At 42.3% G+C, this 25,024-nt stretch overlaps 1 protein-coding gene across 2 annotated transcripts; it reads right to left on the bottom strand.

Moving 5' to 3' along the window:
* Positions 1-937: 937 nt before the first annotated feature.
* LOC112237404 (protein FAM227A-like) lies at positions 938-24,309 on the bottom strand. 2 transcript variants are annotated; one of them, XM_042308146.1, is made up of 16 exons: positions 24,187-24,309; positions 12,687-12,864; positions 12,328-12,395; positions 12,169-12,229; positions 11,910-12,010; positions 11,306-11,449; positions 8,601-8,699; positions 8,373-8,477; positions 6,470-6,599; positions 5,882-6,102; positions 5,399-5,492; positions 5,091-5,173; positions 4,727-4,884; positions 3,016-3,168; positions 1,330-1,402; positions 938-1,108 (listed from the first exon to the last, which is right to left on the bottom strand). In XM_042308146.1, exons 2-16 carry the CDS (start codon positions 12,805-12,807, stop codon positions 1,013-1,015), a joined length of 1,707 nt encoding a protein of 568 aa, XP_042164080.1. In that variant the 5' UTR covers positions 12,808-12,864; positions 24,187-24,309; the 3' UTR covers positions 938-1,012. The 2 variants fall into 2 exon arrangements, with proteins under 2 accessions (XP_042164080.1, XP_042164081.1); XM_042308147.1 differs by having other exon boundaries at positions 24,183-24,302.
* Positions 24,310-25,024: the final 715 nt, after the last annotated feature.

Genomic DNA, 25,024 nt, shown 5'->3' with positions numbered 1-25,024 from the left:
CCTAGATGAAGATCTAAGATCTATGATCAATTTATGCGAAATCCAGGTATTTCCAAAGGGTTCACATACTTTATCTTGCCACTAACTTCATGAGACATTTATAAGTTATATTCTTCATGAGTCATTGGGTACATATCATTAATTTATAGGACAAAAATGTATGTGGCAACTGCAGATTGCCCCTGTAAAGTCTACTTTAAAACATCCACTTCAGAATAGCGAGATACGTCCAAAGATGCAGAAGCAAAGGAAGCAGTGGTGGTCAAACAAATCTCCTTAAATGGCCTGTGGACTCACCCTAGTCTGTCTCTTGGCTCGGAAGTGTGATATTTCTCCTTTTATGTCATGTAATAAATATTTTACGATAACATGTTTATAGATCACATTCAGGGAATTCCAATGGCCGGCTGTCTGTCATTTGGTCTGTCAGTCTCTCTCTCTCTTTCTAGATTACACAGGCCAGACACTGTTAGCTAAGTGTTGTTGATCCAGCCCTCTGTTTGAGCATCAGAGGAAAGCAACGTAGTTTGTTTTCTTTATCATTATATTTTATTCAGTAATTCATGTTGTTGTCCTGTTTCTTACCATGAGTCATCAATTGATCACCCTGTAATCAATCTACTGAGCTGTCTGTGTTCTCGTTTCCAAAAGCAATGCTGGTGACCTTGAGGGGTATCGTCTGGGAGGTCAATTAAATATCGTCTATCATAAAGCCAAGATCTCTGTCCAAAACCCCAACCTATCCATATTCTATCTTGTGTTTTACACTCTTTCAGTCTTTCTTTTTAATGATTACTCAGAGTCAACACCATTCAGACACTGGTATTTGTAGCCATGTATATACCGCCACATTGTGCCTGTGGTAGTTCATTACAGCATTCCTGCACAGACAGCGTGTACCCCAAAGAGCAAAATATAATTAAAGCCAATACAGGTGAAGCATGTTTTTTTTAATGCATTTCCGATATGAGGGTAGTCAGGGTTCAGTGGTCAAACCCTGGGGGTTAAGGGGTCAGACTGAAGGGTCAGGGGTGACTTTGTCCAGCCCAGACACAGCCATTTCGAAGGCGTGTATGACCTCAGAGCTGGTCCTGGTGTCCTCTTCATTCTACAATAATGACAGAACTGTCAATAAAGGGATATACAGCTACTGTACTTGTAGCTACTTTATAGCTTATCTACCTTCATTCTACAGTAGTGAGGGCCCTGCCGCCCATTACTGAAATTCATATAGATCAGGTTAAGCCATACTCTTTGTGGCACAACACAACAGTACCACCTTTAATACAACAATAGTGAGGACTCACAGGACAGTCATGTAGAACTTACAATGGTCTCTGGGACCAGTAGCTGGCACAGTCGTTTGATAGTTGTCTTCTGGGACAGGATCTTTTTCTGTTTCCTGATTAAAAGAGAGAGAAAGGAGCGTCACCAATACAGGACAGAATCAAGCATGCTTTTGTTCACTTTATTATCTTTTGAAAAGACAAAAAAAGCAAAGACACATTCGGGCAGAGGGTAACATGTGAAAATATTATAAACTGGGTGGTTCGAGCCCTGAATGCTGATTGGCTGACAGCCGTGGTATATCGGACTGTATGCCACGGGTATGACAAAACATGTATTTTTACTGATCTAATTATGTTGGTAACCAGTTTATAATAGCAATAAGGCACCCTGGGGGGTTGTGATATATGGCCAATATACCACGGCTAAGGGCTGTATCCAGGCACTCTGCATTGTGCTTTTGGATAAGAACAGCCCTTAGCCGTGGTATATTGGCCATATAACACAGACCCCTATGCCTTATTGCTTAATTAACATAAAACACTTATTTTCACAGGGAGAAAAAATGCATTTGTATGGGCCAGGGAACATTGGTTGTGTGAGAGTAGGCCTAGAATTAGACAGTGAGAGCAGAGTAGGCTATCATTACCCCAAATAGGTGACAAGTATTAATAGGCCAACATAGACAGATCCAAAGCAGACATTACATGGAGCATCATTTATTTCCAACACCATCCGTGGCTCGCTCTGCAGGTCTAGGCTAAGCTACATCAACATGGTATCTCTCTGTATGGTTATTCAAATGATCAACCTGAGCCTACAGGAGGGCAACACCTTGTATGGCTGAGGCAGCAGTGGGCATGTCTGCATGCCAGGTTGTTCCCTACATAGTGCACTACTTTTGACCAGTGGTTCACTATCTAGTGGGTAGGGTTCCATTTGGGATGCATTTTATGCCTTATATGGATGAGACAGCATTATTTTAAATATATATTTTCAACATTGTTTTTGTATTGACAAGGAGGGACACCATTATGCTAATTGTACTAACATAAAACTGGATATGTTACACAAGGCATTATGGGTATTGTAGTATATAATGCTACAGTTATCAATCAGAAGACCTTGTCAGGTCTCAATAGAAGACATACACTGAGTATACCAAACATTAAGAACCCCTTCCTACTATTGTGTTGGGGCATGGACTCTACAAGGTGTTCGAAAGATGTCCACAGGGATGCTGGCCCATGTTGACTCCAATGCTCCCCACAGTTGTGTCAAGTTGGCTGGATGTCCTTTGGGTGGTGGACAATTCTTGATACACACGGGAAACTGTTGAGTCTAAAAACCCAGCAGCATTGCAGTTCTAGACACAAACTGTTGCGCCTGGTACCTACTAATATACCCAGTTCAAAGGCGCTTCCATCTTTTGTCTTGCTCATTCACCCTCTGACTGGCACACATACTCAATCCATGTCTCAATTCTGTCAAGGCTTAGAAATCATTATTTTACATCTCTTCTCCCCTTCATCTGCACTGATTGGTGGATTTAACAAGTGACATCAATAAGGGATCATAGCTTTCACCTGTATTCACCTGGTCAGTCTGTCATGGAAAGAGCAGGTGTTCATTTTTTGTACACTCAGTGTGTCTCTTACAGTGTGTGTCTTACTACGGTAAGATATACACTTTAGTGTTGAGCTGTGGTGTTGGGAATGTTAACTGTACCTGAAGGTTTCATAGCGCTCGTCCAGCTTCCTCTGGTTGAGAACATAGAGGTCCTTGGAGTATTGGCCCCACATGGTCCTGAGGTCCCTGCGGTGGGCCACAGAACGCTCCTGGGCCTTACTCAGAATGTCCCTGTACGTCACTGATCCAGCCGTAACATCACCAAGGGGTCAAGGAAGGAACACTGGCTGTGATGTCATGTACAGTGCCATCAGAAAGTATTGGAATATGGAATAAATGGAGATTTTTGTCAATAAGTATTTAACTCTTGTGGCAAGTCTAAATGAGTTAGAGAGTAAAAAAATGTGCTTAATTAACAAGTCACATAATAAGTTGCAATAATACAGTTTAACATGATTTTTGAATGACTACCTCATCTCTGTACCCCACACACAATTATCTGTAAGGTCCCTCAGTAGAGCAGTGAATTTCAAACACATTCAACCACAAAGACCCGGGAGGTTTTCCAATGCCTCGCAAAGAAAGGCACCTATTGGGTGATGGGTAAAAAAAAAATGCAGACATTGAATATCCCTTTGAACATGGTGAAGTTATTAAATACACTTTGGATGGTGTATAAATACACCCAGTCACTTCAAAGATTCAGGTGTCCTTTCTAACTGAGGAAGGAAACCACTCAGAGATTTTACCAATGGTGAATTAAAAACAGTTACAGAGTTTAATGACTGTGAAGGGAGAAAACTGAGGATGGATCAACAACATTGTAGTTACTCCACTATACTAACCTAATTGACAGAGTGAAAATAAGGAATCCTGTACAGAATACAAATATTCCAAAACATGCATCCTGTTTGCAAAGCAATTCACTTTTTGTCCTGAAAACAAAGTGTTATGTTTGGGGCAAATTCAATACAACACATTACTGAGTACTAGTCTCCATATTTTCAATCAGTGGTGGCTGAACCATGTTATGGTCATGCTTGTAATTGTTAAGGACTGGGGAGGTATGATATGGAATGGAGCTAAGCAAAGGCAAAATCCTAGAGGAAAACCTGGTTCAGTCTGCTTTCCACCAGACACTGGGAGATGAATTCACCTTTCAGCGGGACAATAACCTAAAACACAAGGCCGTATATACACTGGAGTTGCTTACCAAGAATGTTCCTGAGTGGCCAAGATACAGTTTAGACTTAAATCTACTTGAACATCTATGGCAAATAGCTGAAAATGGTTGTCTGGCAATGATCAACAACCAATTTAAAAGAGCTTGCATCATTTTTAAAAGAATAATGGGCAAATCCAGGTGTGGAAAGCTCTTAGAAAGACTGGTGCCAAAGGTGTTTTTACAAAGTATTGACCCAAGGGTGTGAATACTTATGTAAATGAGATCTTTCTGTATTTAATTTTCAATAAATCTGCAAACATTTCTAAAAACATGTTCTCACTTTGTCATTATGGGGCACTGTGTGTAGATGGGTGAAAAAAAAAAATATTGAATCCATTTTGAATTCAGGCTGTAATACAACACATGTGGAATAAGTCAAGGGCATGAATACTTTCTGAAGGCCCTGTATGTGGATGCGGGCGGCAGAATGGCTAATACAGGAGTACCCTCTAACTTTATCAACAGAATGATCTATGGGGTACATGTTTGGCGCCGGGACACACACATACACATTTACACACACACTCACATAGGTACAGTACACACACACACACACACACTCCATTATTATCATTGTGAGGATATGGAGGCAGCTTGCTGATCTCGGTACGGACCACCAGTACGTCCTGTCCCACCTTGGGGTCCATGTGGAGAACACGCATGTAGTACTGCACCAGAGGACTGTTGCCATACACGTTAAACACACTGCGCTTAAACGCCATGTCCGGGTAGGCTACTTGGGACTGTGGGAGAGGGGGAGAAACAGTGGGAATGAGAGAGGGATATGAAGGAGAGTGGATGAGAGAAAAAGAGAAAGGTGTGTGTTTGTTTGAGAGTGAGAGAGAGAGAAAGAAAGAAAAGATGAGGGGTAAATAAAACAATGTCAGCAGGGAAAGTAAGACAGACAGAATGAGTGTGAAAGCTGGACTGTGTGAAGTGCCAGTCTGACCTCTCTGGCAGGTGTCTGGTTGGCCTGTCCAGTCAGGGCCTTCAGGTCTGACCCTGTGATGTTCGCTGAGCCCACGGTCTTCTCTGGAACAACCAGAACATCACACACAGCCAACAACAGAGAGACAGGGGAGACAAGAAGAGCACACAAAGTGCAAGTTGGCATATTGAGTTCTGGTGAAGTCAATATCACTACCAAAGACCTATGCCATGAATCTCGAATTTGAATCAAGTCCATGCAGAGAAACCACTAAACACAGACTACATTTAGACTACTTATGCTTACCAAATTGAGACATAGAGGTTTACCTTCCAAGCCTGACGTAGTGCTGGTTGTGTTAACCGTGCTTTTAGATGGCTGGCTCTCCAGAGTGGTGTGACTACTACTGGTCAGCAATGAGCTCTGAGACACACACAGAAGGACATAGGGTCTGATCAATTGGTGTCCCACTGGGCACAGACGTCATTTCAATGTCTAGTTTTGATTTCCATTTGGTTGAGTTGTCCACTAACATGAATTGAATGTCACCAAGTCATTGGATTTAGGTTAAATGTTCCCTTACGTTGAAGACTTTTTGCAAATCCAATCCGTTTTCCACGTTGATTCAATGTCATTCCATTTTGTTGTTGAAATTACGTGGAAACAACTTTGATTCAACCTGCTTTCGCCCAGTGGGGTGTTTGTGTGTGTGTGATTGAGAGTGTGTGTGTGTGTGTGATTGAGTGTGTGTGTGTGTGTGCGTGCGTGCTCATTTTAAGTGTGCGTGAGTTTGACAAAATGAAAAGACTGACCGGTTTGTTCTTCAGTAGAGTGCCACCACCGCTGGTCAATTTACTATGAAAGGGCTCATCAACATAGGCACTGGAGAACATACTGTCTAGGAGAGACAGACATGAGTCACTCTCTTTCTCATTCCTCTTGTTCCCAGAAACAAACTGAACATGAGTGGCCTCCTCTGGCTCCAGAGCCTCAAAATCCCACTTTTTAAAAACATCAGGGGCAGGACATATACCTGAGAGAGAGAGAGAGAGAGAGAGAGAGAGAGAGACAGGAGACAGACAGACAGACAGACAGACAGACAGACAGACAGACAGACAGACAGACAGACAGACAGACAGACAGACAGACAGACAGACAGACAGACAGACAGACAGACAGACAGACAGACAGACAGACAGACAGACAGACAGACAGACAGACAGAGGGGTAAACAGTGTCAGCTGGGAGGGTAGATAGGTAGAATTAATATGAATGACTGAAAGAATCTATAGATACCTGAGTGGAAATAGAGTACTAAATGACAGAGAGAGAGAGTTAACTTGACTATTGTGTGATTTACTTGTGTATGTATGTTTCTCAGTGAGTGTGTGCAGTGTCACCTCCTGTCCACTGGTAGGCAGTAAAGCACAGTGGGATGAGGAAGGTGTCACTGCGGAGGGTTCTGCAGGACTGAGGGAAACAACAGCAGAAGCAGCAGTACAGGGTCTGGGCCAGAGTACTGGGGAACTCCTATAGACGAAAGAGATTGAGTATAATCAAAACTATTTCCTAGTGTGAGATAAATGTAAAAGCTAAACAGTTGAAGTAAGAAGTTTACATAAACTTAGGTTGGAGTCATTAAAACTCGTTTCTCAACAGCTCCACAAATTTCTTGTTACCAAACTATAGTTTTGGCAAGTCGGTTAGGACATCTACTTTGTGCATGACACAAGTAATTTTTCCAACAATTGTTTACAGACAGATTATTTCACTTATAATTCACTATCACAATTCCAGTGGGTCAGAAGTTTACATACACTAAGTTTAAACAGCTTGGAAAATTCCAGAAAATGATGTCATGGCTTTGGAAGCCTCTGATAGGCTAATTGACATCAATTGAGTCAATTGGAGGTGTACTTGTGGATGTATTTCAAGGACTACTTTCAAACTCAGTGCCTCTTTGCTTGATATCATGGGAAAATCAAAATAAATCATCCAAGACTTCAGAAAAATAATTGTAGAACTCGACAAGTCTGGTTCATACTTGGGTGCAATTTCCAAACTCCTGTTAGTACCACGTTCATCTGTACAAACAATAGCATGCAAGTATAAACACCATGGGACCAAGCAGCTATCATATCGCTCAGGAAGGAGACGCGTTCTGTCTCCTATAGATGAACGTACTTTGGTACGAAAAGTACAAATCAATCCCAGAACAACAGCAAAAGACCTTGTGAAGATGCTGGAGGAAACAGATACAAAAGTATCTATATCCACAGTAAAACGAGTACGTTATATCAACATAACCTGAAAGGCCTCTCAGTAAGGAAGAAGCCACTGCTCCAGAACCGCCATAAAAAAGCCAGACTACGGTTTGCAACTGCGCATGGGGACAAAGATCGTACTTTTTGGAGAAATGTCCTCTGGTCTGATGAAACAAAAATAGAACTGTTTGGCCATAATGACCATTGTTATGTTTGGAGGAAAAAGGGGGAAGCTTGCAAGCCGAAGAACACCATCCCAACCAGGAAGCACAGGGGTGGCAGCATCATGTTGTGAGGTTGCTTTGCTGCAGGAGGGACTGGTGCACTTCACAAAATAGATGGCATCATGAGAAAGGAAAATTATGTGGATATATTGAAGCAACATCTCAAGACATCAGTCAGGAAGTTAAAGCTTGGTCGCAAAGCGGTCTTCCAAATGGACAATGACCCTAAGCATACTTCCAAAGTTGTGGCAAAATGGCTTAAGGACAACAAAGTCAAGGTATTGGAGTGGCCATCACAAAGCCCTGACCTCAATCCTATAGAAAATGTGTGGGCAGAACTGAAAAAGCGAGTGTCAGCAAGGAGGCCTACAAACCTGACTCAGTTACACCAGCTCTGTCAGGAGGAATGGGCCAGGAATGGGCCAAAATTCACCCAACTTATTGTGGGAAGTTTGTGGAAGGCTACCTGAAACGTTTGACCAAAAAATGTAAAGGCAATGCTACCAAAAACTAATTGAGTGTATGCAAACTTCTGACCCACTGTGAATGTGATGAAAGAAATAAAAGCTGAAATATATCCTTCTCTCTAATATTATTCTGACATTTCACATTCTTAAAATAAAGTGGTGATCCTAACTGACCTAAGACATGGAATTTTTACTAGGATTAAATCTCATGAATTGTGAAAAGCTGAGTTTAAATATATTTGGCTAAGGTGTATGTAAACTTCCGCTCAGTTGAATCTTATAATATTGTATGTTATGTGCATGATCAATCTATCAACCTGCACGGGATTAGAGAAAAATAGGCATTACCCTGAGAAACCACTTTCCACTGAGTGATGTCAGACTCTGGGTCAGGATTCTGATGTAATTCTCTGCGATTCGTGCAAAGAGGCTGTCCTGTATGCGTGCGTCTGGCTGGAGAGAAGAAACATGGCAGCCATTAATGTAACACCACCTGTGGTTTAAGTCTGTTGACAACTGCACTAAACTAGAGAATAAAAACACATGTGCATAAATGTGACTTTCTGTCAATCTCACCTGGAAGTGCTGTAGAAACAGCCACCAGAAGGAGTCCATGACAAAGTCCTCCATCATAGAAGAAGATAGGATGCTTTGGAACACTGCCTTGTACCTGGGCTACAGGACAGGATGGAGATGAATTGTTTCAAACATTAGTCAGATAATTATAATAGTTTGCTGATAATGTTTGAAATCATATTTGAAGTTCATGTTTATGAGCCATACTCTGTTTCCTTAGCCTGGTCCCAGATCTGTTTAACTACACATTTGACAAAAACCATAGTAGTTAGTTACAAAGACCAAACAGATCTGGAACCAGGCCAATGTTTCCTTTCTTCAATGTGACTAATGGAAAAAAAACAGATCCCCTTACCAAATGAAGAAGCCTACAGCATATGCCTTGTAGTCCAGCGGATAAGAACCAAATATACCCGAGAAGTAGCAAACTTGTTACACTAATACTAGAAACATTTTATACATGAGTGGCCTCCTCTGGCTCCAGAGCCTCAAAAGCCCACTTCTTAAAAACATCACCATAAGGAACATTTTAAAGATTGGAGGCAGTCTGGGAAGCATGTCAGTCAACCAGAGCGGCCATTAATAAAATGGCTGCCATTCGGATTTCCTGTTAGAAGAAAATAGGGTAAAATCATTCCAAACAATATCAGAATGACTTTGTAATGCTACCCACCCACTAAATAAATCCCACAGATATTATTGAGAATAATTCTGATCATAAAATACTTTTAACACCTTCATGGTGCTCCTATTGAGGTCATTTTGACAATAATCCTGTGGCAAAAAAAATGGAATATGACAAAGCCACCAAATTCCACAAACAACTGGGGCATGTCTAAATAAGTATTTTTGGCTATAGTGACATCAAAGACTTTTCAATATGGCCACCAACCAGCTGCATGGGGCCATATTGGACTAGATTCAGTTAGACACATCTGCATAAATAATTGGCAGGGGTGTAATGTACTTAAGTAAAAAATAATTTAAGTAGTTATTTGGGGGTATGTGTACTTTATTTTACTATTTATATTTTTTGCCAACTTTTACTTCAATACATTCCTAAAGAAAATATGTACTTTTACTCCATACATTTTCCCTGACACCAGAAAGTACTCGTTACATTTTGACAGGAAAATGTTCCAATTCACACACTTATCAAGAGAACATCCCTGGTCATCCCTGCTGCCTCTGATCTGGCGGACTCACTAAACACAAATGCTTCATCATTCGTCAAAAAAATGAAATAAATTGTACCGTCTGGTTTGCTTAATATAAGGAATTTGAAATTATTTATACTTTTACTTTCATATACTTAAGTATTTTTAAAACCAAATACTTTTAGACTTTTACTCAAGTAGTATTTTACTGAGTGACTTTCACTTTTATTTGAGTCCTTTTCTATTAAGGTATACTTTTACTCAACTGTGACAATTGAGTACTTTTTCCAACACTGATTATTGGTACATACAGCCAAATGATGGATTAAAAAGTTTGACGGGAAAATGTTAAAAAATTACAATTATTTAAAAAATTGTCTGGAAAACACAAAAAATTGCCCAAAAGTTCCATATATACAAATCCTGTAAATATTTTGTAAAAAAGTGGTGAAATTCTGTTTTTTGTAATATTTTCATGGCTAGTTCCAAAACTTTACATGTAAACACTCTAAAAAGTACTTTTTGCAATGATATATAATATGATATTCTGTTTTGTGTACATTTTATGAAATGTGACAGGAAACCTGCCTAGTACACATCACTTTACAAAAAATCACATAGGAATGTATTATGTCCAGCAGAGAGACAGGTAACCCATTTTAACAAAATAATTTTGCGAGGAGACCTTTCGGCCTTCAAACAAAGTAAGTAAAAGTCTAAACAAAGATGTTTAGCTATAGTGCCACTGAGATTTACCCTATTATACACAGTGGTGTAGTGCTATTTCCTCAGGTGCCGGAGTGGAAAAAAATAAAATGTCATCATTTTTCAATCAACGTTTGCAGAGTAGCCTGTTGAATAATATCATTTTATATGCATGAAACACATCATTCAAATACAACGTCTGCCTATGCCTACACACATTGACTTGAATAAATGTTTGTACATTTAACATCTTCTTGAGTGATGTGAGTAAATGCATTTCAGAGCAGATGTAACAAGCTACAGACAAGCCTACCTGGAGTGTTTCCATTGGGTTTCTTTACCAATTTTTTAGTGGCCATACTGGAATTGACTGCCAGGGGGGTAATGGACAATCTGTGATGACAGTATAGCCACAAATACCTATTTAGACATGCCCTAGCTGTGTGTGAAATTTGGTCCCTGTCACATAATCCTCAATTTCCTCATGTAGCCGCTAGACTATGGTCACAATGACCTCAATATGACCACTATTAAGGTCTTAAGTGTACATTATGATTATTGTCTATATTATCTGTGGGATGTATTTAGTGGATAGATAACATTACAAAGTCATTCTGATATTGTTTGGAACAATTTTACCCTATTTTCTTCTAACAGGAAATCCGGATGGCAGCCATTTTATTAAAATGGTCACCCTGGTTGACTGACAGGCTTCCCAGACTGCCTCCAATCTATAAAATGTCCCCTTAGGGTATCTAGTATTGGTGTACCAAGGTTGATACTTGTATCATAAAATGGAACAATTATTTCACCTATCTGCTGGACTACAGTGCTGTTTAGTACCTTGTCGGTGAGGTGTGGCTGTGCCCTCACTACGTGGGTAATGATTGTAGAAAAGGTGTTGCTGTGTGGCAGGGGCATGGGCATGTCATCTCTGAACCCTGGGTACTGATACAGCTCCACCAGCTTGGGCATGCCCACCTCACGCTGAGGGAGAAAGAGAGAAAGAGAGAAAGCAGATTAAACCATCTCAGCGGGAAAGAAATGTGATTTCCCATGGCATCTTCTTCTGCCTGCTGGGATAACACACATCGCTATTTGAACACACACAAATGACCAACATAAAATCCCATTCGAATTCTCAGTTTAAACTTGGTATGCAGCATTGTCTCTTAATTCAATCAGGAACAAGTCTGTTGAATATGTAATTTACACATGAGTTGAATGGGTCAGAAGAACCTATTCCAGTAATTACATTATGTATACAGGATAACAATGTGACCAACCAGCTTCAGTGTTCTCAACGAGGACAGCTCTCGCTGATTATGGATGATTATTGATCAAAATGACCATTGACATAATAGGCAGATCACACTTGGGTTAACCAGGCGATACGTCACTCCTCCTCAACACCATCCTCCTCCCTCTGTCAATTGTGAGCCCTGACCTTTTCAGCTGGCATGTTGTGCCGGCGATTCTGCAGCGACGTGGACGAGTCCTGCTGGGACGACAGCCGCGTGAACTTTGACCCCGCCTTGTCTTGTCTGTCTGGAGGGAGGAGAGATATCACATGATTACTTAACCCTGTATCAAACCATTAGACCATTGCTAAAATTCTGTTTCCCTTTTCCTATTCCTTGAAACTATAAGAAGACATGAGCATTGTTTGAAATGTCAAGAACCCATAAGAAACCATGTGACCATACCTTTGCCCTCTGCGATAGCAGCTTGGTGAGTATGTAGCGTCTGTCCGCAGTCATAACCCATCTGAAAAACACAGCTTCCACGTCATGATACATAGACTATACTATGAGGTGTGTGTGTGTGTGTGTGTGTGTGTGTGTGTGCGTGTGCCCTACACTCACAGAGCTGAAGAGGGGAGGCAAACGGGCAATCCTTGCACTGAGGGACCCTATTGAACCCACCAGACAAGCTGTCACACCCCCATAAAGGACAAACACAAATTCACACTCTATTATTTCAATATTTATCAGTCATATCATAACATAACAATGAGGTAATTGGAGAGAAGTGTGTGGGACAGTGAGGGACACTAAATGTACATCACCATGATTGTGTAAACTATTTCACTTAGGCCTACTGAATGGGGACACTGTATGTGTTCAATAGGCTAGGCTATTGCCTCCCTAACATTAGCTGAGTTTAGTCCACGATACGATACAGGGATCTAAACTAGAGCTCCCTGGACTTGTGAAGAGGATACAGGCTGGAGTGTGTGAGGCCTCTTGTAGGCTCTCCTTCTGGCTTCGCGCAGTGACAGGGTTCTCGCTCACGTCCTCCTGGTACACCACGATGGGTGCGCACTGCTCACTGATGTCCGCCATTGTTGACCTCTGCCACTACCGCAACTGCCGCCTCAGCAACAAACCTAGGGAGACGGGCTGGTGCATAGCGGCATTTTAAGTTGTCAATCAATTCCAAAGCCAATCAAACACTCTCTATAAGCCTATGTCAACACAGGAGGAAAAACAGCATGACATTGACATTTCTTACATTTTGATCACAGCAAAAGGAAAGTAACATTGCCACTACCTTGCTCTCCAAACAACGAGCATGAATTGAGGAGCAAACTGAATCAGACAAGAAGGAAATACATTGGAGGCCAGTGGGAATTAATCAAATCTCTTCTTTATTGATTAAACCAGCTCATTTTGGCCTTTCATCCTTCAGCCTTCATTGGTATTTAAAGAAGGAATATGAAGGTGTATTTTATTTCAAATGACCTCCTACAGCTTCCAATAGGTCATTCTATGTCTACAAACAACGGGTCAGATTTTTGCAACCCAATCACAATAGTTTTTTTTGTATTTCCATTGTGATTGAACCCATATGAGGCCATTTTGATATTAGTATTTTATGTATAAACCAATGGAGGTCACGTTTGTTATGGGTGTAAGATGGCACGTTGATGCTATCTGTTGGTAAATGTTCATTACTGCAACACCAGTGTCCTACCAGTGTACTGCATATACCCTTGCAATGTGCTGCACAACTGGTTACTTGCATCAGTGACACTGCCTCGTCATTTAACATCCAAACATGACCACCGCAAATCAGAGCGAACTGTTTGGGTTTACATACAATTCAACTGAGTAAAACATTGCCGGATTTCACCTTAACTACAGTGAGTTTGCTAGTTAACAATTAGCTTCAGTGTTGTTAGCATCAGATAGACATGGCTGCTAACATTCCCCTCCCGCCATTATGAAGCTCAGCGGAGATTGGAGCACGAACTGGGATACGTTTAGAGGTGAATGGGAGGACTATGCACCAGCTACTGGACTTCTGGAAAAGGAAGATGATGCAGTGGCTGCCACTTTGAGGACTATAATGGCCGCTGAATGCTGACATCTACACAACCACAACCTGAACCTAACAGCAGCTCAGCAAGGTAACGCAACAGCTATTCTTGATGCTCTTGAACACAACTTTAAACCAGCAAAGAATGTTATTTACGAGTGTTATGTTTTTGGCTGTTGTAAACAGGAGGATGGGGAGTCCATTTACAGCTTCGTCACCAGGCTAAGGGAAAAGGCAGCTAGCTACATGTGAATATAGTGCTTTAAGAGACAAACTGATCAGCGATAAGAGTGCTCGGCATAGCTGATGAAGGCACGTGCAGACATTTGCAGAGAGCACGGGACCTGACACTGGTCTTGGCATTGGAGACATGCCGTGCGGCAAAGATTACTCTTATACGGATGAGGTCCATGGTGTTCGAAAGGTAGCATATGGATGGACAATATCAATGCTACATTCAGGCAGCCAGCTAAGAAATTCCCCTTTGCCACAGCTAATGCTAATACTACAGCCAACACTGCAATAGACAGCCCCTATACGTGCGGATATTGTGGCATTTCTCACAGATGTGGAAAGAACACTGCACAACCTATGGGAAAATGTGTCAAATCCTGTGTCACAGCTAATCACTTCCAACGGGTCTGCATGAAGAGCAAGAGAAAGGAGGGTAAAGTGCACTCCATTGAAACAAACACAGATGAAGGGATCAACAGCACTGAGAACCACAACAATGCCAGCTACATTCTGAGGCCACATGCCTTAAAGACAAAAGGAGGCTTGCGCCCAGAAACAAACAAACACAGAGTAGCACCAAGCTGAAACTGTATTCAGGCCACCTGTTTAGGCCTGTGTGTGACAGAGTGTGTTGTGCTTGGCCAGAAACACACCCTTAAGTTTGAAATAATTTAGGCTAGTCAACAGCCATTACTGTCAACATGTAAGCACCTCTGGCTTATTAACGACACCATCCCAGCAGACCTTTGAGTTGGATGCAGCAATCTAGCCAGTTCAGTGTGCACCTCGCAAAGTACCAGTGGCCCTGAAAGCAGCTGTGAAGGCTCAGCTCGACAAATATGATGCAGATGGCCACATCACATCTGTCACCGGGCCTACAGACTGGATTAGTAATATGGTTATCTTCAAGAAACCAGACAAGCTACAGCTATGCATTGATCCTCAACACGTCAACCAGGCTCTGCGATGTTCATATTACATTATGCCCACGTTGGAGGATGTTCTTTACAAGCTCCCGAAGGCCATATTCTTCACGTCGTGGACACCAGAGTTGCCTTCCTGCAGTGCAAACTCGACGAGCCCAGCACATACATGACCACCTTTTGGACACCCTGGGGTAGGAAGTGGTGGTTGAAGCTCCCGTTTTGTGTCTCCTTGGATCCAGATGTGTATCAGTGGAAAACGCACAAGCTGCTGGTTGGACTCAGTGGCATGGAACCCATAGTAGATGACATCATCGTAGTGGGCTGTGGGGACAGTGTTCAGGAGGCAGACCATGACCATGACTCCAAGCTGCTGGCCGTGATGGACAGATGCAGACAGGTCAAGCTAAGGTGAAGCATAAAAATCTTCAGTTAAAAGTGCTAGAGGTCCGCTTTCACAGGCACATCTTGTCCTCCATCTGATTGATTCAGAGAATGTGTAGGCTGTCTTGGACATGCCACCCCACCCATCTGACGTGAAGTCAGTGCAGAACTTTGTCGGATTCGTCACCTACCTGGTCAAGTTCCTGCCACAGCTCTCTGAGGTATCTGATCAACTAAGGAGGCTCATGGACAAGGACACCATCGGCATTGGCTTCCCAAACACAACACAGTGGTTAGGAAAATAAAGTACCTGATCACCCAGACACCTGTCCTGCGATACTACGATGTGTGAAAAAACACATTTCGGTTGAATGCATTCAGTTGTGCAACTGACTAGGTATCCCCCTATTCCCCTTCCCTTCATGCAGGAGGGCCAGCCTGTGCCATTCGCCTCTAGGGCACGCACTGCTGTCATCCCCCTCTTCAAAGGGGAGACACTCTAGACCCACACTGGTACAGACCTATATCTGCCGAAGGTCTTCGAAAGCCAAGTTAACAAACAGATGACCGACCATTTCGAATCCCACGTACTTTCTCCGCAATGCAATCTGGTTTCCGAGCTGGTCATGGGTGCACCTCAGCCACGCTCAAGGTCCGAAACGATATCATAACAGCCATCGATAAGAGACAATACTGTGCAGCTGTATTCATCGACCTGGCCAAGGCGTTCGACTCTGTCAATCACCACATTCTTGTCAGCCTTGGTTTCTCAAATGACTGCCTCACCTGGTTCACCAACTACTTCTCAGACAGAGATCAGTGTGTCAAATCGGAGGGCCTGTTGTCCGGACCTCTGGCAGTCTCTATGGGGGTGCCACAGGGTTCAACCCTCGGGCCGACTCTCTTCTCTGTATACATCAATGATGTCGCTCTTGCTGCTGGTGATTCTCTGATCCACCTCTACGCAGATGACACCATTCTGTATACTTCTGGCCCTTCTTTGGACACTGTGTTAACTAACCTCCAGACGAGCATCAATGCCATACAACTCTCCTTCCGTGGCTTCCAACTGCTCTTAAATGCAAGTAAAACTAAATGCACGCTCTTCAACCGATCGCTGCCCACACCTGCCCGCCCATCCAGCATCACTAATCTGGACGGTTCTGACTTAGAATATGTGGACAACTACAAATACCTAGGTGTCTGGTTAGACTGTAAACTCTCCTTCCAGACTCCAGCATCTCCAATCCAAAATTAAATCTAGAATCGGTTTCCTATTTCGCAACAAAGCATCCTTCACTCATGCTGCCAAACATACCCTAGTAAAACTGAATATCCTACCGATCCTTGACTTTGGCGATGTCATTTACAAAATAGCCTCCAACTCTCTACTCAGCAAATTGGATGCAGTCTATCACAGTGCCATCCGTTTTGTCACCAAAGCCCCATATACTACCCACCACTGCGACCTGTATGCTCTAGTTGGCTGGCCCTCACTTCATATTCGTCGCCAAACCCACTGGCTCCAGGTCATCTACAAGTCTTTGCTAGGTAAAGCCCCACCTTATCTCAGCTCACTGATCACCATAGCAGCACCCACACATAGCATGCGCTCCAGCAGGTACAGTGCCTTGCGAAAGTATTCGGCCCCCTTGAACTTTGCGACCTTTGGCCACATTTCAGGCTTCAAACATAAAGATATAAAACTGTATTTTTTTGGTGAAGAATCAACAACAAGTGGGACACAACCATGAAGTGGAACGACATTTATTGGATATTTCAAACTTTTTTAACAAATCAAAAACTGAAAAATTGGGCGTGCAAAATTATTCAGCCCCCTTAAGTTAATACTTTGTAGCGCCACCTTTTGCTGCGATTACAGCTGTAAGTCGCTTGGGGTATGTCTCTATCAGTTTTGCACATCGAGAGACTGACATTTTTTCCCATTCCTCCTTGCAAAACAGCTCGAGCTCAGTGAGGTTGGATGGAGAGCATTTGTGAACAGCAGTCTTCAGTTCTTTCCACAGATTCTCGATTGGATTCAGGTCTGGACTTTGACTTGGCCATTCTAACACCTGGATATGTTTATTTTTGAACCATTCCATTGTAGATTTTGCTTTATGTTTTGGATCATTGTCTTGTTGGAAGACAAATCTCCGTCCCAGTCTCAGGTCTTTTGCAGACTCCATCAGGTTTTCTTCCAGAATGGTCCTGTATATGGCTCCATCCATCTTCCCATCAATTTTAACCATCTTCCCTGTCCCTGCTGAAGAAAAGCAGGCCCAAACCATGATGCTGCCACCACCATGTTTGACAGTGGGGATGGTGTGTTCAGGGTGATGAGCTGTGTTGCTTTTACGCCAAACATAACGTTTTGCATTGTTGCCAAAAAGTTCAATTTTGGTTTCATCTGACCAGAGCACCTTCTTCCACATGTTTGGTGTGTCTCCCAGGTGGCTTGTGGCAAACTTTAAACAACACTTTTTATGGATATCTTTAAGAAATGGCTTTCTTCTTGCCACTCTTCCATAAAGGCCAGATTTGTGCAATATACGACTGATTGAGTCTCCCACCTCAGCTGTAGATCTCTGCAGTTCATCCAGAGTGATCATGGGCCTCTTGGCTGCATCTCTGATCAGTCTTCTCCTTGTATGAGCTGAAAGTTTAGAGGGACGGCCAGGTCTTGGTAGATTTGCAGTGGTCTGATACTCCTTCAATTTCAATATTATCGCTTGCACAGTGCTCCTTGGGATGTTTAAAGCTTGGGAAATCTTTTTGTATCCAAATCCGGCTTTAAACTTCTTCACAACAGTATCTCGGACCTGCCTGGTGTGTTCCTTGTTCTTCATGATGCTCTCTGCGCTTTTAACGGACCTCTGAGACTATCACAGTGCAGGTGCATTTATACGGAGACTTGATTACACACAGGTGGATTGTATTTATCATCATTAGTCATTTAGGTCAACATTGGATCATTCAGAGATCCTCACTGAACTTCTGGAGAGAGTTTGCTTTACACAAGTAAAGGGGCTGAATAATTTTGCACGCCCAATTTTTCAGTTTTTGATTTGTTAAAAAAGCTTGAAATATCCAATAAATGTCGTTCCACTTCATGATTGTGTCCCACTTGTTGTTGATTCTTCACAAAAAAATACAGTTTTATATCTTTATGTTTGAAGCCTGAAATGTGGCCAAAGGTCGCAAAGTTCAAGGGGGCCGAATACTTTCGCAAGAAACTGTATACTTCACTGGTCACCCCCAAAGCCAATTCCTCCTTTGGCCACATTTCCTTCCAGTTCTCTGCTGCCAATGACTGGAACGAACTGCAAAAATCACTGAAGCTGGAGACTCATATCTCCCTCACTAACTTTAAGCACCAGCTGTCAGAGCAGCTCACAGATCACTGCACCTGTACATAGCCCATCTGTAAATAGCCCATCCAACTACCTCATCCCCATACTGTAATTTATTTTGCTACTTTGCACCCCAGTATCTCTACTTGCACACTCATCTTCTGCACATCTATCACTCCAGTATTTAATTGCTATATTGTAATTATTTCGCCACTATGGCATATTTATTTCCTTACCTCCCTTATCCTACCTCATTTTCACACACTGTATATAGACTTTTTCTATTTTTATTATTGACTGTATGTTTGTTTATTCCTGTAATAGTGCCTGTGTGTAGCTGGTGTAGAGGAGTCAGGCACAGGACAGCAGATATGAGTAATAAACGTAATTTACTCAAATATACACAAATACAACACAATAAATCGAGCCCACAATCACGGACCGTATTACAAACAAACAATCACTCACAAACAACCATGGGGGAACAGAGGGTTAAATAATGAACAAGTAATTGGGGGATTGAAACCAGGTGTGTATGACAAGGACAAAACAAATGGAAAATGAAAAGTGGATCGGCGATGGCTAGAAGGCCGGTGACATCGACCACCGAACGCCACCCGAACAAGGAGAGGGACCGACTTCGGCGGAAGTCATGACAATTCCATGTGTAACTCTGTGTTGTTGTTTGTGTTGCACTGCTTTGCTTTATCTTGGCCAGGCCGCAGTTGTAAATGAGAACTTGTTCTCAACTGGCCTACCTGGTTAAAAAAAATAAAACTCCAACACAGCAGACCTACGCTCAGATAGAGGAGTACCTCAGCACTGTGTTTTTATGCCAATGCTTCCACCTGTACGGGTGCGACAACGTTACCGCAGAGACAGATCACAAGCACCTTATTGCTATATTCAGCAATGCTCTCCTGATCGTCCCAAAATGACTGCAGAACATGCTACTGGCTCTACAAAGCTACAACCTCAAGGTGGTGTATAAGCCAGGGCCGGGGATGTACGCGAGTGACAGGCTCAGCAGGGCTACTGCATCAGACACACACACACACGCTCCATGCATGAACAACACACAGTGTGCAGCTTACAAACAGAGCAAGTGAATGATGAACTCATCAACCAGGCTGACTACCTCAATGTTACGGACCAGCGCCTTATTCAAATCAGACAGCACACAGACAGGGAAGAGCACCTCCAGACATTGAGGTCTGTGATTCTGACGGGCTGGCCCGACTGCAAGGAAGAAACTGCTCTAGCCATCAGAGAATATTGGCCAGTCAGAGAAGAGCTCATTGTTCAAAATGAGGTGCTATTCAAAGGTCGATATCCACCGGTCCCTGCGCCCTGAGATGCTGGCGTGTGTGCACTCAAGTCACATTGGGGGTAAGGCCTGTTACAAAAAAGCATGTGACACACTGTATTGGCCAGGAATGCAGAGTGAAATAAAGGACTATGTCAGCAAATGCACAATCTGCAATGTACACCCCATTGAGCAACAGAGAGAGACAATGATGTCCCACGAGCTACCGATGCAACCCTGGCAGATAGTAAGTCTAGATCTCTTTCAGCACAGAGGCAAAGACTTCCCTGTTAGCCGATCATTACTCAGCCGAGTCAACGATCAAACGCTCAGTTTCCCCACTATGCCCAGGCAGATGAGGTCATCTCAGATAATGGAACCCAATTCGCTTGCTTTGTGTTCTGAAAATTTGCTGCAGAATGGGAATTCAAGCACCTCTTGCCACGACACCCAAAAGCTCATTGGAAGGCCGAGTCGGAGTGCAAAATCTTAAAGAACCTCTGCAAAAACATCTCTGTGAGAGGGCAAGGATGCCTGAAAAGCAGTTATACAGTGACGCAATACACCGGCGGAAGGCATTGATAGCCAACCTAATCTCATAGTTTTACATCAGAATTTGCCGTAATTGGATGAATGTTGATTTTTAATCCATTAATTCCGCGTGGCTATAGGGTTAATTCCGCGTGGCTATAGGGTTAATTCAGCGTGGCTATAGGGTTAATTCCACGTGGCTATAGGGTTAATTCCGCGTGGCTATAGGGTTAATTCCACGTGGCTATAGGGTTAATTCCACGTGGCTATAGGGTTAATTCAGCGTGGCTATAGGGTTAATTCCACGTGGCTATAGGGTTAATTCTGCGTGGCTATAGGGTTAATTCCACGTGGCTACAGGGTTAATTCCACGTGGCTACAGAATTAAAACAGAAACAACTCAAATGGTTAGGTTGAGGTATTAATTCTGAGTGGTTAACTATGGTTATGGTTTGGCTATGGTTTGGTGAAGGCTTAAAACTAAATAATTAAAACCAATGCGCTGTTTCCATTAAGCATCATCAAGTATTCTCCCTGCTTGCTAGAGAATTGTGAACTGCCTTGTGAGTTTGAGCCCAGTACCGTGCCAACATAAAAATACCAAAAATGGGGGAGCGTCGACGATGGCATATATCAGCGGCTCTCTCTTGTGACCAGCCTGGGATAGCAGGTCGGCTAAGCGCTTAAAAGCAGCTCTATACCAGGGGCCCGGACAGGCCTCTCGAGACTCGGAAAGTTGCACCACACTTCTACTCAGTTGAAGTGAATGGATCACTGTACTGTCATAAAAGGGTTAATCACATGGTTGCTGAGCTAACAGTCATAGTTTGCTGAACCCCGACAGTCATAGGGGTCGCATGACAAATCACGGACACCCAGCAAGTCAAATGGGGCATGAGGCACTGGGTGAAGAACCAGCAGATCACAGGGCGGCAGCTCCCTCTACCAATCAACACTCCCCTCAGACTGTCAGGTGACATGAGTCCTGACGGAAAAGCCCCCAGTCTTTTCATGCTGTGGACAGCTGTCCGAGCCAAGTAAGATACTTAGTCTGTAGGTTTCCTATATGGACTGTTGACAGAGTAAAAAATGTATAATAAATAAATAAACAAAGAAGACAAAAAGACAGAATGCACTTGAGTATCTTTACTGAAGACTTGACTATCATTTAAAAAAAGGGAAACAAAGACAAATGGACTCAATATCATAATTTGTTGTTAATTTTACATCTGAAAAAGCTCAAACCTTTCATGTTGGATATTATTACTAGGTTTGTTGTGTTAGTGAATAGACAATCCCCTGTCCTTTTTCTAAAAGGGAAGACGTTATGGGTGTAAGATGGCACATTGATGCCATCTGTTGGTAAATGTTCATCACTGCAACACCCAGTGTTTTACCAGTGTTCTTCATATACCTGGATGTATATTGAAATGTGCTGCTCATTAGGCGGGACAATGCGGTCGCATATTGCGGAAGATTGACGAAGGCCGTATTTTCTGAGCTAATCGGACCTAGACGCACCTCCAAAAACAACTCATAAAACCTCATAATTCTGCCCCTAAACGATGACAATTTTTAGGTGAGCGTTAATGCCGCCATGTGATAAGCTGTGCCCACTTTGTCAAAGGCAGGGGCCTTGTTCATTCCCAGCGCGCCTCTCCAGGGTGCAGTTGGAGAGACGCATCGCTGCGGCACTCCACCAACATTCCGTCAAAAATGATCTTATATAAATCATGTAGCAGAAATGGCATATGGTAGAAAGAGTATGTTGCCTTTTATGAAGCATACAGGCTGGAGATAAAATGTATGACCATGTAATGAGATGGGACACTTTCTACACCAGGTTTCTCCAATCAACTAGCCTAACCTAAATGGCGCCAAATCAAATAAAAAATGTCATGTTAACAAACAACACATCCTAAAAACAGGTCAGGTCAAATTAAAATGGACAATATGGAATGGACAATCACAACTGTTCTCCAGGAGTTTCACCCCATTGTCATCAGTGGTTTCAAGTTTCTGTCAATTTTTGACAAGCTGCATTTCCCGCTGTGTTAACAAATTGCAAATAGGCTCAGGACAACTCCTGATGAAGTTGGGTAGCTGATATTCAGAGGTTAAATTGCGAAATTCATTAATAACAGAAATCAGGACTAATAAATCCAATGACACTCACTGCCTGTTTTACAAATGGTGGGACTACCACATGGATCGGCATTTATAAAATTCCATTGCAGGCTGACATGGTAGGCTACACACCAGTAAGCACAAGCTGACGTCTTTATTCGTGTTTTACAAACGGTAGGCTTACCACATAGATGGGCATTCATAAAATATTATTTCAGACAACACTGTAGGCTACACCTCAGTAAGCACATACCAACACCAACGCGTTTTGGATATTTTTTTAATGCAATCCGCACCAGCCTTGATTTCCACATCCACGGACATTGTTTTTTGGTCCGGCCTGGACCAAATCTGAACCAATCATAGATTGCTAGGTTTGGTTCAGATTTGCCCGGGTCTGGACCAGCCTTGATTTGGCCCAAACATAGACGTGGATAAATTACATATTTTAAACTTTCATTCAGAACCAAAAATGAGCCTGATTTCAACATCCAAGAAATTAAGTATTTTCAACCTTCATTCAGAACCGATAATGGTTTCAATAATCTGCCGGGGTGGCAGAGTAGCCTTGTGGTTACAGCGTTGGACTAGTAACCGGAAGGTTGCAAATTCAAACCCCCGAGCTGACAAGGTACAAATCTGTCGTTCTGCCCCTGAACAGGCAGTTAACCCACTGTTCCTAGGCCGTCATTGTAAATAAGAATTTGTTCTCAACTGACTTGCCTGGTTAAAAAAAGGTTAAAAAAAAAAAAAATTCAACGTCCTAGAAAATATGAATTTTAAGCATACGGAAAATAATTATTTTCCCCATTCATTCAGCACCTAAATTGAACCTAACTTCAACGCCTGGAACATTTTAAAACATCTTTTCAACATCATTTTTTTACTGAAAAGAACGGAAAGGACCAGCCCTGCTCGGGTCATTTAATGCTGCATTCAAAACAACTGGGAACTAGGAAATCGCGACTTCTGACTTCAGCGTAATCAAGACAACTGGGAACTTTATTTTTTTAAAGATCATCCACCTCGGCATTCTATATCGGAAACTCTGGCATCTTTCTAGAGCTCCGACTTTCTGACCTGAAGATCGCTGACACCATTATTTGAACTCGTTTTTTAAGAGTTCCCAGTTGTCGTGAGAGCAGCGTATATGTGGTTAGCTGATAAGTAAAATACCTATTCAGGCGTTGTTTTATCTGGCAGGTGTCAGCAACGCCTGGGCAAAGGAACGCGTCAATAATGTGATTAGTTGATATAAAATGCCTATGTCCCCCAAAACCTCAATTTCTGTCTATCTGTATAATAAAATCCAGTAGACTATAAGAAGGGCCAAAATGCGGTTGTGTTCAGGTGCACTCTAAGAGTTTTGGAATCTGCTCTTCCTTTTCTTTGTTACCACGCAATGTGCAATTTATTCTATTAATGTTTCATCGACGTCTATTTTGGACAGCAAATCTGGGAAGAAAAACTACTGTCTAATCACATGAGGTGCTGAAAGCCGTATATCTCTCAATTGACGGAAGTGTTTGATTAGAAGTTACCTACGTCAATTTGCCTGGCTGTACAACCCCTGTCCAGTCGTCCTGTCCCCTCGTACTGAAATTCACGCAGCTCTGTGTGTGGAATTCAACAGCACGTTACCGAGGAAACCCTGTGACGCCATCCAACAAATATTGCAGACAAAGACAGGCCTATTAGTCTAAATACTCTACTAACATAAAAGCTGTTAGAATTATAAGTGCATGTGTGTCCCTTAAGGTCCTTGTGTAATGCGATATTGTACCCCCTAGTCCAATTGTCTATTGCTTATTATTCATAAATACTTGTGTTCCCACATGTACTTCCTGTATTGATTTGTTAATCTTTTTATTTTATTTTTTTTACTTAACTTTAAAAAAAAATAAAAAAAAATAAAAAGCAGGCCTACTAGTAACCAGAGCAATGATTGTATATGAACCAGAGCCTTCTATTTCGAGAGTTGGGCCAATGCAGTTTCTACATGCATTTACATGACACTTAAACATTATATTGCGGCCATGTTAGCTCCTCATTAAAATGACATGGGATTTATTTTTTTTATACTGTAAAACGGAATGTCTAGACTGAGCATTATGATGTATTTACATGACACTAACTTCAACAATCTATGGTAGTCATGTTAGCTTCCCATTAGCACAATAGATGGGGTAAAGAGTTCAATAGAACTTGACCAAAACAAAGAAAATACCATGGAAACCCGTGGGGGAAAGATCCCGAGTCTCCTCATTGGCTCCCTACATCTAGGCTATTGTTAATGCACTGAGTGTGCAAAACATTGGGAATTGGTCTTTCCATGACACAGACATAGAATCCAGGTGAAAGTCATGATCCCTTACTGATGTCA

The sequence above is a fragment of the Oncorhynchus tshawytscha genome, linkage group LG28, assembly GCF_018296145.1.
Source record: "Oncorhynchus tshawytscha isolate Ot180627B linkage group LG28, Otsh_v2.0, whole genome shotgun sequence".
Taxonomy (NCBI): domain Eukaryota; kingdom Metazoa; phylum Chordata; class Actinopteri; order Salmoniformes; family Salmonidae; genus Oncorhynchus; species Oncorhynchus tshawytscha.
Note: the sequence above shows the minus strand (reverse complement) of the source record. Positions and strands in the feature narration are given on the sequence as shown.